This window comes from Oncorhynchus nerka, linkage group LG24, assembly GCF_034236695.1.
Source record: "Oncorhynchus nerka isolate Pitt River linkage group LG24, Oner_Uvic_2.0, whole genome shotgun sequence".
NCBI lineage: Eukaryota > Metazoa > Chordata > Actinopteri > Salmoniformes > Salmonidae > Oncorhynchus > Oncorhynchus nerka.
Genome location: NC_088419.1, coordinates 94,823,601 through 94,838,461, shown reverse-complemented (window position 1 = coordinate 94,838,461; position 14,861 = coordinate 94,823,601). Strand labels below are relative to the sequence as shown.

Genomic DNA, 14,861 nt, shown 5'->3' with positions numbered 1-14,861 from the left:
GAGGTTCTAGTGTTTCAGTAAGCTACAGGCCTCTTACCTATGTAGAGGTTCTACTGTTTCAGTAAGCTATGGGCCTCTTACCTATGTAGAGGTTCTAGTGTTTCAGTAAGCTACAGGCCTCTTACCTATGTAGAGGTTCTAGTGTTTCAGTAAGCTACAGGCCTCTTACCTATGTAGAGGTTCTAGTGTTTCAGTAAGCTACAGGCCTCTTACCTATGTAGAGGTTCTAGTGTTTCAGTAAGCTACAGGCCTCTTACCTATGTAGAGGTTCTAGTGTTTCAGTAAGCTACAGACCTCTTACCTATGTAGAGGTTCTAGTGTTTCAGTAAGCTACAGGCCTCTTACCTATGTAGAGGTTCTAGTGTTTCAGTAAGCTACAGACCTCTTACCTATGTAGAGGTTCTAGTGTTTCAGTAAGCTACAGACCTCTTACCTATGTAGAGGTTCTAGTGTTTCAGTAAGCTACAGGCCTCTTACCTATGTAGAGGTTCTAGTGTTTCAGTAAGCTACAGGCTTCTTACCTATGTAGAGAGACTAGTTTCAGTCAGCTACAGGCCTCTTACCTATGTAGAGGGGCTAGTGTTTCAGTAAGCTACAGGCCTCTTACCTATGTAGAGGTTCTAGTGTTTCAGTAAGCTACAGGCCTCTTACCTATGTAGAGGTTCTAGTGTTTCAGTAAGCTACAGGCCTCTTACCTATGTAGAGGTTCTAGTGTTTCAGTAAGCTACAGGCCTCTTACCTATGTAGAGGTTCTAGTGTTTCAGTAAGCTACAGGCCTCTTACCTATGTAGAGGTTCTAGTGTTTCAGTAAGCTACAGGCCTCTTACCTATGTAGAGGTTCTACTGTTTCAGTAAGCTATGGGCCTCTTACCTATGTAGAGGTTCTAGTGTTTCAGTCAGCTACAGGCCTCTTACCTATGTAGAGGTTCTAGTGTTTCAGTAAGCTACAGGCTCTTACTTACCTATGCTACATACCTCTTACCTAGAGGTTCTAGTGTTTCAGTAAGCTACAGGCCTCTTACCTATGTAGAGGTTCTACTGTTTCAGTAAGCTACAGGCATCTTACCTATGTAGAGGTTCTAGTGTTTCAGTAAGCTACAGACCTCTTACCTATGTAGAGGTTCTAGTGTTTCAGTAAGCTATAGGCCTCTTACCTATGTAGAGAGGCTAGTGTTTCAGTAAGCTACAGGCCTCTTACCTATGTAGAGGTTCTAGTGTTTCAGTAAGCTACAGCCCTCTTACCTATGTAGAGGTTCTAGTGTTTCAGTAAGCTACAGGCCTCTTACCTATGTAGAGGTTCTACTGTTTCAGTAAGCTACAGGCCTCTTACCTATGTAGAGGTTCTAGTGTTTCAGTAAGCTACAGGCCTCTTACCTATGTAGAGGTTCTAGTGTTTCAGTAAGCTACAGGCCTCTTACCTATGTAGAGGTTCTAGTGTTTCAGTAAGCTACAGGCCTCTTACCTATGTAGATGTTCTACTGTTTCAGTAAGCTATGGGCCTCTTACCTATGTAGAGGTTCTAGTGTTTCAGTAAGCTACAGGCCTCTTACCTATGTAGAGGTTCTAGTGTTTCAGTAAGCTACAGGCCTCTTACCTATGTAGAGGTTCTAGTGTTTCAGTAAGCTAAAGGCCTCTTACCTATGTAGAGGTTCTAGTGTTTCAGTAAGCTACAGGCCTCTTACCTATGTAGAGGTTCTAGTGTTTCAGTAAGCTACAGGCATCTTACCTATGTAGAGGTTCTAGTGTTTCAGTAAGCTACAGACCTCTTACCTATGTAGAGGTTCTAGTGTTTCAGTAAGCTATAGGCCTCTTACCTATGTAGAGAGGCTATGGGTGTTTCAGTAAGTGTTTCTACAGGCCTCTTACCTATGTAGAGGTTCTAGTGTTTCAGTAAGCTACAGCCCTCTTACCTATGTAGAGGTTCTAGTGTTTCAGTAAGCTACAGGCCTCTTACCTATGTAGAGGTTCTACTGTTTCAGTAAGCTACAGGCCTCTTACCTATGTAGAGGTTCTAGTGTTTCAGTAAGCTACAGGCCTCTTACCTATGTAGAGGTTCTAGTGTTTCAGTAAGCTACAGGCCTCTTACCTATGTAGAGGTTCTAGTGTTTCAGTAAGCTACAGGCCTCTTACCTATGTAGATGTTCTACTGTTTCAGTAAGCTATGGGCCTCTTACCTATGTAGAGGTTCTAGTGTTTCAGTAAGCTACAGGCCTCTTACCTATGTAGAGGTTCTAGTGTTTCAGTAAGCTACAGGCCTCTTACCTATGTAGAGGTTCTAGTGTTTACCAGTAGAGCTAGCAGGCCTCTTACCTATGTAGAGGTTCTAGTGTTTCAGTAAGCTACAGGCCTCTTACCTATGTAGAGGTTCTAGTGTTTCAGTAAGCTACAGGCCTCTTACCTATGTAGAGGTTCTAGTGTTTCAGTAAGCTACAGGCCTCTTACCTATGTAGAGGTTCTAGTGTTTCAGTAAGCTATAGGCCTCTTACCTATGTAGAGGTTCTAGTGTTTCAGTAAGCTACAGGCCTCTTACCTATGTAGAGGTTCTAGTGTTTCAGTAAGCTACAGGCCTCTTACCTATGTAGAGGTCCTAATGTTTCAGTAAGCTACAGACCTCTTACCTATGTAGAGGTTCTAGTGTTTCAGTAAGCTACAGGCCTCTTACCTATGTAGAGGTTCTAGTGTTTCAGTAAGCTACAGGCCTCTTACCTATGTAGAGGTTCTAGTGTTTCAGTAAGCTACAGGCCTCTTACCTATGTAGAGGGGCTAGTGTTTCAGTCAGCTACAGGCCTCTTACCTATGTAGAGGTTCTAGTGTTTCAGTAAGCTACAGGCCTCTTACCTATGTAGAGGTTCTAGTGTTTCAGTAAGCTATAGGCCTCTTACCTATGTAGAGGTTCTAGTGTTTCAGTAAGCTACAGGCCTCTTACCTATGTAGAGGTTCTAGTGTTTCAGTAAGCTATAGGCCTCTTACCTATGTAGAGGTTCTAGTGTTTCAGTAAGCTACAGGCCTCTTACCTATGTAGAGGTTCTAGTGTTTCAGTCAGCTACAGGCCTCTTACCTATGTAGAGGGGGGAGTTGCCTCGTCCGGCGAAGTCATCCACATAAGAGATACCAAAGGGTTGTATGGGAACAGACCCCACCCCGAACAGCAGCTGAGCTATAGCCATGAGCAGCCACAAGTTGTTGGTGTCTGCTATACGCTTGATCTCCGTCTTTCCACAGGCCTCTGTGGTGTTGGAGGGACCCTGGAGGGAACACAGGTCTTGGCGATCTGGAGAAAGCACACACATTCACGTGAACCACACACACACAGAGCTGAGTTCATGTTCCTGGAGTTTCATGTGACCCTTCAGTGATACAATGAGGAGATCAGCCAGCCTACTGGGGGGGTGTGTGTGTGTGTGTGTGTGTGTGTGTGTGTGTGTGTGTGTGTGTGTGTGTGTGTGTGTGTGTGTGTGTGTGTGTGTGTGTGTGTGTGTGTGTGTGTGTGTGTGTGTGTGTGTGTGTGTGTGCGTGTGCGTGCGTGCGTGCGTGCGTGCGTGCGTGCGTGCGTGCGTGCGTGCGTGCGTGTGTGTGTGAGCTTAGGGAGGAGGAGAGTGAACAGAGCTCTCAGTTAAAACAACAACCCACAGTCCTCATCTTTTTGGCTTTCCTGGAGTGCTCAGAGATGAACATTTTCAATCTAATGAATGCAGATCGGGTTCAGCTAGAGAGCACCTGCAAGCCAGCCTGGCTCCCACAATCCACCACTCTAAATCCATCCATCCACTCTCAATCCATCCATCCACTCTAAATCCATCCACTCTAAATCCATCCATCCACTCTAAATCCATCCATCCACTCTAAATCCATCCATCCACTCTAAATCCATCCACTCTAAATCCATCCATCCACTCTAAATCCATCCATCCACTCTAAATCCATCCACTCTAAATCCATCCATCCACTCTAAATCCATCCATCCACTCTAAATCCATCCATCCACTCTAAATCCATCCATCCACTCTAAGTCCATCCATCCTCTAAATCCATCCATCCACTCTAAATCCATCCATCCACTCTAAGTCCATCCACTCTAAATCCATCCACTCTAAATCCATCCATCCACTCTAAATTCATCCATACACTCTAAATCCATCCATCCACTCTAACTCCATCCATCCACTCTAAATCCATCCATCCACTCTAAATCCATCCACTCTAAATCCATCCATCCACTCTAAATTCATCCATCCACTCTAAATCCATCCACTCTAAATCCATCCATCCACTCTAAATTCATCCATCCACTCTAAATTCATCCATCCACTCTAAATCCATCCATCCACTCTAAATCCATCCATCCACTCTAAATCCATCCACTCTAAATCCATCCATCCTCTCTATATCCATCCATCCACTCTAAATTCATCCATCCACTCTAAATCCATCCACCCACTCTAAATCCATCCATCCACTCTAAGTCCATCCACTCTAAATCCATCCACCCACTCTAAATCCATCCACTCTAAATTCATCCATCCACTCTAAATCCATCCATCCACTCTAAATCCATCCACTCTAAATCCATCCATCCACTCTAAATCCATCCATCCACTCTCCATCCACTCTAAATCCATCCATCCACTCTAAATCCATCCATCCACTCTAAATCCATCCATCCACTCTAAATCCATCCACTCTAAATCCATCCACTCTAAATCCATCCACTCTAAATCCATCTCCATCCACTCTAAATCCATCCATCCACTCTAAATCCATCCACTCTAAATCCATCTCCATCCACTCTAAATCCATCCACTCTAAATCCATCCATCATCCACTCTAAATCCATCCATCCACTCTAAATCCATCCATCCACTCTAAATCCATCCCACTCTAAATCCATCCATCCACCCCACTCTAAATTCATCCATCCATCCATCCACTCAAATTCATCCATCCATCCACTCTAAATCCATCCATCTACTCTAAATCCATCCATCCACTCTAAATCCATCCAACCACTCTAAATCCATCCACTCTAAATCCATCCATCCACTCTAAATCCATCCACTCTAAATCCATCCATCCACTCTAAATTCATCCATCCACTCTAAATCCACCCATCCACTCTAAATCCATCCATCCATCCACTCTAAATCCATCCACTCTAAATCCATCCACTCTAAATCCATCTCCATCCACTCTAAATCCACTACTCTGACGTAGTGGTGTATCCTTGGTGTTTCAGGGTACTGTCGCTGTAATAGAGATCCCAACATCTTACCATGTATGACAGAGTCATAGTTATAGGGCTGGGACAGGAAGTGAGGTAGGGCCAGGATGAGAGCGCTGATGGACATCAGCAGACCACCCAGTCCGATGAGACGAGGCCGATGGACCCTGCTGCCCAGGTAACTCACAAACACTATCAGAATTGTGTTCCCCACCTAGAGGGAGGGAGGGACAGAGAGAGAGAGAAGGGAGGAGGCAGAGATAGGGAGGGAGAAGGGGGAGGGAAAGAGAGTGATAGAAGGGGGGCAGAGAGAGGGAGGGAGAAGGGGAGGGAAAGTGAGTGTAGGGGGAGGGACAGAGAGCGAGAGAAGGGGGGCAGAGAGAGGGAGGGAGAAGGGGAGGGAAGAGAGTGATAGAAGGGGGGGCAGAGAGTAGGGGGAGGGACAGAGAGAGAAAGAGAGTGATAGAAGGGGGGGCAGAGAGTAGGGGGAGGGACAGAGAGAGAAAGAGAAGGGGGAGGGAAAGAGAGTGTGTCAGAGACCTTATGACCAGGAGAATACACACTCAGTGAATGGCTGCTTTTTTTCTACTAGTTATCTAGGAGCAAGGCTCGGACAGCGCTTCAACAAAAGCAGGTGGCATACTCACATAATACTAATACAACGAGTCATATCACAACACCATCCAGTGCTTATGCATTTCTACTCTTTAACCACCACCTGAGATGAATCTAACATGACTTCTTTACCAAGCTGCGGTTACTGGTTGGCTCTTACCTCGTGCAGAGAGGAGATGGTGCCAGAGGAGAAACTGCTGAGGCCAAAGCGTCTCTCGATGGTGGTGATGGTGCTCTTAAAGTAGGAACTGTAGAGCAGCTGGGTGAGCTGCAGCAGGCCATGACACAGCACAAACAGCTAGATAGAGAGAGACAATACGTTAGAGAGAGAGAGAGAGAGATGGAGAGACAGAGGCGAGAGAGAGAGAGAGAGAGGCAGGAGAGGGAGAGAGTCAGGAGAGAGAGAGAGAGAGAGAGAGATGGAGAGACAGAGGCATGAGAGAGAGAGAGAGAGAGAGAAAGAGAGAGAGAGAGAGAGAGAGAGAGAGAGGCAGGAGAGAGAGAGAGGCAGGAGAGAGAGAGAGATAGAGAGAATGAGAAGAGAGATAGAGAAAATGGACAGCCTATGGATGGACAGCCTTTATTTCATCCTCCAGCCAAAGTACGCAACACATCCCACATCAGCTGTCTAGTCCAGACCCAGTCTAAAAGAAAGTGTGACCCCCCCCCAGAAAGGAACTAAAGTAACAACAATTAATTACAACGTTATTGTCTATGTCCCAAATGGCATCCTGCTACCAACAGAGTGCATTACCCTTTGACCTTCGGGCTCTGGAAAAAAAAGTTGTGGACTAGCTAGGGAATAAGGAACCGTTAGAGTAAAAAAAGAGGACTATGTTTGTCAGTGTCAGTGAGTTTCCATCATCTGCTCCTGACTGAGACGACAGACTCAGAGCGCTGTAGCTTACAGCAGTTGAAACCCTGGCTGTTATGAAACCAGCTGGTTGGCTGAGAGACATCTGAAGACACTGTAGGTCGCGGACGTCACCAGCTGGTTGGCTGAGAGACACCCGAAGACACTGTAGGTCGCGGACGTCACCAGCTGGTTGGCTGAGAGACACCTGAAGACACTGTAGGTCGGGGACGTCACCAGCTGGTTGGCTGAGATACATCTGAAGACACTGTAGGTCGCAGACGTCACCAGCTGGTTGGCTGAGAGACATCTGAAGACACTGTAGGTCGCAGACGTCACCAGCTGGTTGGCTGAGAGACATCTGAAGACACTGTAGGTCGCAGACGTCACCCCCTGGTTGGCTGAGATACATCTGAAGACACTGTAGGTCGGGGACGTCACCAGCTGGTTGGCTGAGATACATCTGAAGACACTGTAGGTCGCGAACGTCACCAGCTGGTTGGCTGAGATACACCTGAAGACACTGTAGGTCGCAGACGTCACCAGCTGGTTGGCTGAGATACACCTGAAGACACTGTAGGTCTGAAGACAGGGTCACGGACGTCACCAGCTGGTTGGCTGAGATACACCTGAAGACACTGTCGGGACGTCACCAGCTGGTGGCGATACATCTGAAGACAGACGTCACCAGCTGGTTGGCTGAGATACATCTGAAGACACTGTAGGGTCACGGACGTCACCAGCTGGTTGGCTGAGATACATCTGAAGACACTGTAGGTCGGGGACGTCACCAGCTGGTTGGCTTAGATACATCTGAAGACACTGTAGGTCGGGGACGTCACCAGCTGGTTGGCTGAGATACATCTGAAGACACTGTAGGGTCACGGACGTCACCAGCTGGTTGGCTGAGATACATCTGAAGACACTGTAGGTCGGGGACGTCACCAGCTGGTTGGCTTAGATACATCTGAAGACACTGTAGGTCCCGGACGTCACCAGCTGGTTGGCTTAGATACATCTGAAGACACTGTAGGTCCCGGACGTCACCAGCTGGTTGGCTTAGATACATCTGAAGACACTGTAGGTCCCGGACGTCACCAGCTGGTTGGCTGAGATACATCTGAAGACACTGTCCCGGACGTCACCAGCTGGTTGGGGTCACGGACGTCACCAGCTGGTTGGCTGAGATACATCTGAAGACACTGTAGGTCGGGGACGTCACCAGCTGGTTGGCTTAGATACATCTGAAGACACTGTAGGTCGGGGACGTCACCAGCTGGTTGGCTGAGATACATCTGAAGACACTGTAGGGTCACGGACGTCACCAGCTGGTTGGCTGAGATACATCTGAAGACACTGTAGGTCGGGGACGTCACCAGCTGGTTGGCTTAGATACATCTGAAGACACTGTAGGTCCCGGACGTCACCAGCTGGTTGGCTGAGATACATCTGAAGACACTGTAGGGTCACGGACGTCACCAGCTGGTTGGCTGAGATACATCTGAAGACACTGTAGGTCGGGGACGTCACCAGCTGGTTTGCTTAGATACATCTGAAGACACTGTAGGTCCCGGACGTCACCAGCTGGTTGGCTGAGATACATCTGAAGACACTGTAGGTCGCAGACGTCCCCAGCTGGTTGGCTGAGATACATCTGAAGACACTGTAGGTCCCGGACGTCACCAGCTGGTTGGCTGAGATACACCTGAAGACACTGTAGGTCGCAGACGTCACCAGCTGGTTGGCTGAGATACACCTGAAGACACTGTAGGTCGCAGACGTCACCAGCTGGTTGGCTGAGATACACCTGAAGACACTGTAGGTCGCAGACGTCACCAGCTGGTTGGCTTAGATACATCTGAAGACACTATAGGTCGCGGATGAAAAATGTCAACCTGGAGTTGCAGTCAAAATGCAGTTTGCATTTTGCAGTTGCAGTTTTCAATTAGAAACTGAATCTATTTTCTCCTATTCTGCCTGACAGTTCACTGCTTAATCCTCCTAGCTTTTCCATAAAAGGCTAGGAGGAGTAATCTCCAAGTAGAGCTCCTATGTTGTCTCGTCTTTCCAGATCCAACGGGTTCACATTACGAAAGGTACAATGCTCTACAAACATTAAAGTATAGCGTTCAGTGATTGATGATGGCAGTGGGACAGTGATTGATGATGGCAGTGGGACAGTGATTGATGATGGCAGTGGGACAGTGATTGATGATGGCAGTGGGACAGTGATTGATGATGGCAGTGGGACAGTGATTGATGATGGCAGTGGGACAGTGATTGATGATGGCAGTGGGACAGTGATTGATGATGGCAGTGGGACAGTGTTTGATGATGGCAGTGGGACAGTGATTGATGATGGCAGTGGGACAGTGATTGATGATGGCAGTGGGACAGTGATTGATGATGGCAGTGGGACAGTGTTTGATGATGGCAGTGGGACAGTGATTGATGATGGCAGTAGGACAGTGATTGATGATGGCAGTGGGACAGTGATTGATGATGGCAGTGGGACAGTGATTGATGATGGCAGTGGGACAGTGTTTGATGATGGCAGTGGGACAGTGATTGATGATGGCAGTGGGACAGTGATTGATGATGGCAGTGGGACAGTGATTGATGATGGCAGTGGGACAGTGTTTGATGATGGCAGTGGGACAGTGATTGATGATGGCAGTGGGACAGTGATTGATGATGGCAGTGGGACAGTGATTGATGATGGCAGTGGGACAGTGATTGATGATGGCAGTGGGACAGTGTTTGATGATGGCAGTGGGACAGTGATTGATGATGGCAGTGGGACAGTGATTGATGATGGCAGTGGGACAGTGTTTGATGATGGCAGTGGGACAGTGATTGATGATGGCAGTGGGACAGTGTTTGATGATGGCAGTGGGACAGTGTTTGATGATGGCAGTGGGACAGTGTTTGATGATGGCAGTGGGACAGTGATTGATGATGGCAGTGGGACAGTGTTTGATGATGGCAGTGGGACAGTGATTGATGATGGCAGTGGGACAGTGATTGATGATGGCAGTGGGACAGTGTTTGATGATGGCAGTGGGACAGTGATTGATGATGGCAGTGGGACAGTGATTGATGATGGCAGTGGGACAGTGATTGATGATGGCAGTGGGACAGTGTTTGATGATGGCAGTGGGACAGTGATTGATGATGGCAGATTGATGATGGCAGTGGGACAATGATTGATGATGGCAGTGGGACAGTGATTGATGATGGCAGTGGGACAGTGATTGATGATGGCTGTGGGACAGTGATTGATGATGGCAGTGGGACAGTGATTGATGATGGCAGTGGGACAGTGTTTGATGATGGCAGTGGGACAGTGATTGATGATGGCAGTGGGACAGTGATTGATGATGGCAGTGGGACAGTGATTGATGATGGCAGTGGGACAGTGATTGATGATGGCAGTGGGACAGTGATTGATGATGGCAGTGGGACAGTGATTGATGATGGCAGTGGGACAGTGATTTGATGATGGGACAGTGATTGATGATGGCAGGGACAGTGGGACAGTGATTGATGATGGCAGTGGGACAGTGATTGATGATGGCAGTGGGACAGTGATTGATGATGGCAGTGGGACAGTGATTGATGATGGCAGTGGGACAGTGATTGATGATGGCAGTGGGACAGTGTTTGATGATGGCAGTGGGACAGTGTTTGATGATGGCAGTGGGACAGTGATTGATGATGGCAGTGGGACAGTGATTGATGATGGCAGATTGATGATGGCAGTGGGACAGTGATTGATGATGGCAGTGGGACAGTGATTGATGATGGCAGTGGGACAGTGATTGATGATGGCAGTGGGACAGTGATTGATGATGGCAGTGGGACAGTGATTGATGATGGCAGTGGGACAGTGATTGATGATGGCAGTGGGACAGTGATTGATGATGGCAGTGGGACAGTGATTGATGATGGCAGTGGGACAGTGATTGATGATGGCAGTGGGACAGTGATTGATGATGGCAGTGGGACAGTGATTGATGATGGCAGTGGGACAGTGATTGATGATGGCAGTGGGACAGTGATTGATGATGGCAGTGGGACAGTGATTGATGATGGCAGTGGGATAGTGTTTGATGATGGCAGGGACAGTGATTGATGATGGCAGTGGGACAGTGATTGATGATGGCAGTGGGACAGTGATTGATGATGATTGATGATGGCAGTGGGACAGTGATTGATGATGGCAGTGGGACAGTGATTGATGATGGCAGTGGGACAGTGATTGATGATGGCAGTGGGACAGTGATTGATGATGGCAGTGGGACAGTGATTGATGTGATTGATGATGGCAGTGGGACAGTGATTGATGCAGTGGGACAGTGATTGATGATGGCAGTGGGACAGTGATTGATGATGGCAGTGGGACAGTGATTGATGATGGCAGTGGGACAGTGATTGATGATGGCAGTGGGACAGTGATTGATGATGGCAGTGGGACAGTGATTGATGATGGCAGTGGGACAGTGATTGATGATGGCAGTGGGACAGTGATTGATGATGGCAGTGGGACAGTGATTGATGATGGCAGTGGGACAGTGATTGATGATGGCAGTGGGACAGTGATTGATGATGGCAGTGGGACAGTGATTGATGATGGCAGTGGGACAGTGATTGATGATGGCAGTGGGACAGTGATTGATGATGGCAGTGGGACAGTGATTGATGATGGCAGTGGGACAGTGATTGATGATGGCAGGGACAGTGATTGATGATGGCAGTGTTTGGACAGTGATTGATGATGGCAGTGGGACAGTGATTTGATGATGGACAGTGTTTGATGACAGTGGGAGTGATTGATGATGGCAGTGGGACAGTGATTGATGATGGCAGTGGGACAGTGATTGATGATGGCAGTGGGACAGTGATTGATGATGGCAGTGGGACAGTGATTTGATGATGGACAGTGTTTGATGACAGTGATTGATGATGGCAGTGGGACAGTGATTGATGATGGCAGTGGGACAGTGATTGATGATGGCAGTGGGACAGTGATTGATGATGGCAGTGGGACAGTGTTTTGATGATGGCAGTGGGACAGTGGGACAGTGTTTGATGATGGCAGTGGGACAGTGATTGATGATGGCAGTGGGACAGTGTTTGATGATGGCAGTGGGACAGTGTTTGATGATGGCAGTGGGACAGTGATTGATGATGGCAGTGGGACAGTGATTGATGATGGCAGTGGGACAGTGATTGATGATGGCAGTGGGACAGTGATTGATGATGGCAGTGGGACAGTGATTGATGATGGCAGTGGGACAGTGATTGATGATGGCAGTGGGACAGTGATTGATGATGGCAGTGGGACAGTGATTGATGATGATTGATGATGGCAGTGGGACAGTGATTGATGATGGCAGTGGGACAGTGATTGATGATGGCAGTGGGACAGTGATTGATGATGGCAGTGGGACAGTGATTGATGATGGCAGATTGATGATGGCAGTGGGACAGTGATTGATGATGGCAGTGGGACAGTGATTGATGATGGCAGTGGGACAGTGATTGATGATGGCAGTGGGACAGTGATTGATGATGGCAGTGGGACAGTGATTGATGATGGCAGTGGGACAGTGATTGATGATGGCAGTGGGACAGTGATTGATGATGGCAGTGGGACAGTGATTGATGATGGCAGTGGGACAGTGATTGATGATGGCAGTGGGACAGTGATTGATGATGGCAGTGGGACAGTGATTGATGATGGCAGTGGGACAGTGATTGATGATGGCAGTGGGACAGTGATTGATGATGGCAGTGGGACAGTGATTGATGATGGCAGTGGGACAGTGATTGATGATGGCAGTGGGACAGTGGGATTGATGATGGCAGTGGGACAGTGATTGATGATGGATGGCAGTGATTGGACAGTGGGTGATTGATGATGGCAGTGGGACAGTGATTGATGATGGCAGTGGGACAGTGATTGATGATGGCAGTGGGACAGTGATTGATGATGGCAGTGGGACAGTGATTGATGATGGCAGTGGGACAGTGATTGATGATGGCAGTGGGACAGTGATTGATGATGGCAGTGGGACAGTGATTGATGATGGCAGTGGGACAGTGATTGATGATGCAGTGGGACAGTGATTGATGGGACAGTGATTGATGATGGCAGTGGGACAGTGATTGATGATGGCAGTGGGACAGTGATTGATGATGGCAGTGGGACAGTGATTGATGATGGCAGTGGGACAGTGATTGATGATGGCAGTGGGACAGTGATTGATGATGGCAGTGGGACAGTGTTTGATGATGGCAGTGGGACAGTGATTGATGATGGCAGGGACAGTGATTGATGATGGCAGTGGGACAGTGATTGATGATGGCAGTGGGACAGTGATTGATGATGGCAGTGGGACAGTGATTGATGATGGCAGTGGGACAGTGATTGATGATGGCAGTGGGACAGTGATTGATGATGGCAGTGGGACAGTGATTGATGATGGCAGTGGGACAGTGATTGATGATGGCAGTGGGACAGTGATTGATGATGGACAGTGATTGATGATGGCAGGACAGTGATTGATGATGGCAGTGATTGGACAGTGATTGATGATGGCAGTGGGACAGTGATTGATGATGGCAGTGGGACAGTGATTGATGATGGCAGTGGGACAGTGATTGATGATGGCAGTGGGACATTGATGATTGATGATGGGACAGTGATTGATGATGGCAGTGGGACAGTGATTGATGATGGCAGTGGGACAGTGATTGATGATGGCAGTGGGACAGTGATTGATGATGGCAGTGGGACAGTGATTGATGATGGCAGTGGGACAGTGATTGATGATGGCAGTGGGACAGTGATTGATGATGGCATGATGGGACAGTGATTGATGATGGCAGTGGGCAGTGATTGATGACAGGGACAGTGATTGATGATGGCAGTGGGACAGTGATTGATGATGGCAGTGGACAGTGATTGATGATGGCAGTGGGACAGTGATTGATGATGGCAGTGGGACAGTGATTGATGATGGACAGTGATTGATGATGGGACAGTGATTGATGATGGCAGTGGGACAGTGATTGATGATGGCAGTGGGACAGTGATTGATGATGGCAGTGGGACAGTGATTGATGGCATGGACAGTGATTGATGATGGCAGGGACAGTGATTGATGATGGCAGGGACAGTGATTGATGATGGCAGTGGGACAGTGATTGATGATGGCAGTGGGACAGTGATTGATGATGGCAGGGACAGTGATTGATGATGGCAGTGGGACAGTGATTGATGATGGGACAGTGATTGATGATGGCAGTGGGACAGTGATTGATGATGGCAGTGGGACAGTGATTGATGATGGCAGTGGGACAGTGATTGATGATGGCAGTGGGACAGTGATTGATGATGGCAGTGGGACAGTGATTGATGATGGCAGTGGGACAGTGATTGATGATGGCAGTGGGACAGTGATTGATGATGGCAGTGGGACAGTGATTGATGATGGCAGTGGGACAGTGATTGATGATGGCAGTGGGACAGTGATTGATGATGGCAGTGGGACAGTGATTGGACAGTGATTGATGATGGCAGTGGGACAGTGATTGATGATGGCAGTGGGACAGTGATTGATGATGGCAGTGATTGAGTGGGACAGTGATTGATGATGGCAGTGGGACAGTGATTGATGATGGCAGTGGGACAGTGATTGATGATGGCAGTGGGACAGTGATTGATGATGGCAGTGGGACAGTGATTGATGATGGCAGTGGGACAGTGATTGATGATGGCAGTGGGACAGTGATTGATGATGGCAGTGGGACAGTGTTTGATGATGGCAGTGGGACAGTGATTGATGATGGCAGTGGGACAGTGATTGATGATGGCAGTGGGACAGTGATTGATGATGGCAGATTGATGATGGCAGTGGGACAGTGATTGATGATGGCAGTGGGACAGTGATTGATGATGGCAGTGGGACAGTGATTGATGATGGCAGTGGGACAGTGATTGATGATGGCAGTGGGACAGTGATTGATGATGTGATTGATGATGGGACAGTGATTGATGATGGCAGTGGGACAGTGTTTGATGATGGCAGTGATTGGACAGTGATTGATGATGGCAGTGGGACAGTGATTGATGATGGCAGTGGGACAGTGATTGATGATGGCAGTGGG

General features: G+C 48.1%; 1 protein-coding gene across 2 annotated transcripts in view; it reads right to left on the bottom strand.

The window, feature by feature from the left end:
* The window catches only part of LOC115127592 (solute carrier organic anion transporter family member 2A1-like), a 77,095-nt gene that overhangs the window by 31,099 nt on the left and 31,135 nt on the right, over window positions 1-14,861 (bottom strand). For both annotated transcript variants that reach the window (XM_065009350.1, XM_065009351.1), the window contains exons 2-4: window positions 5,994-6,131; window positions 5,270-5,432; window positions 3,059-3,271 (exon numbers count right to left, since the gene is read on the bottom strand). In XM_065009350.1, coding sequence (XP_064865422.1) covers window positions 3,059-3,271; window positions 5,270-5,432; window positions 5,994-6,131 — 514 coding nt within the window. The remainder of the gene's footprint in view (window positions 1-3,058; window positions 3,272-5,269; window positions 5,433-5,993; window positions 6,132-14,861) is intronic.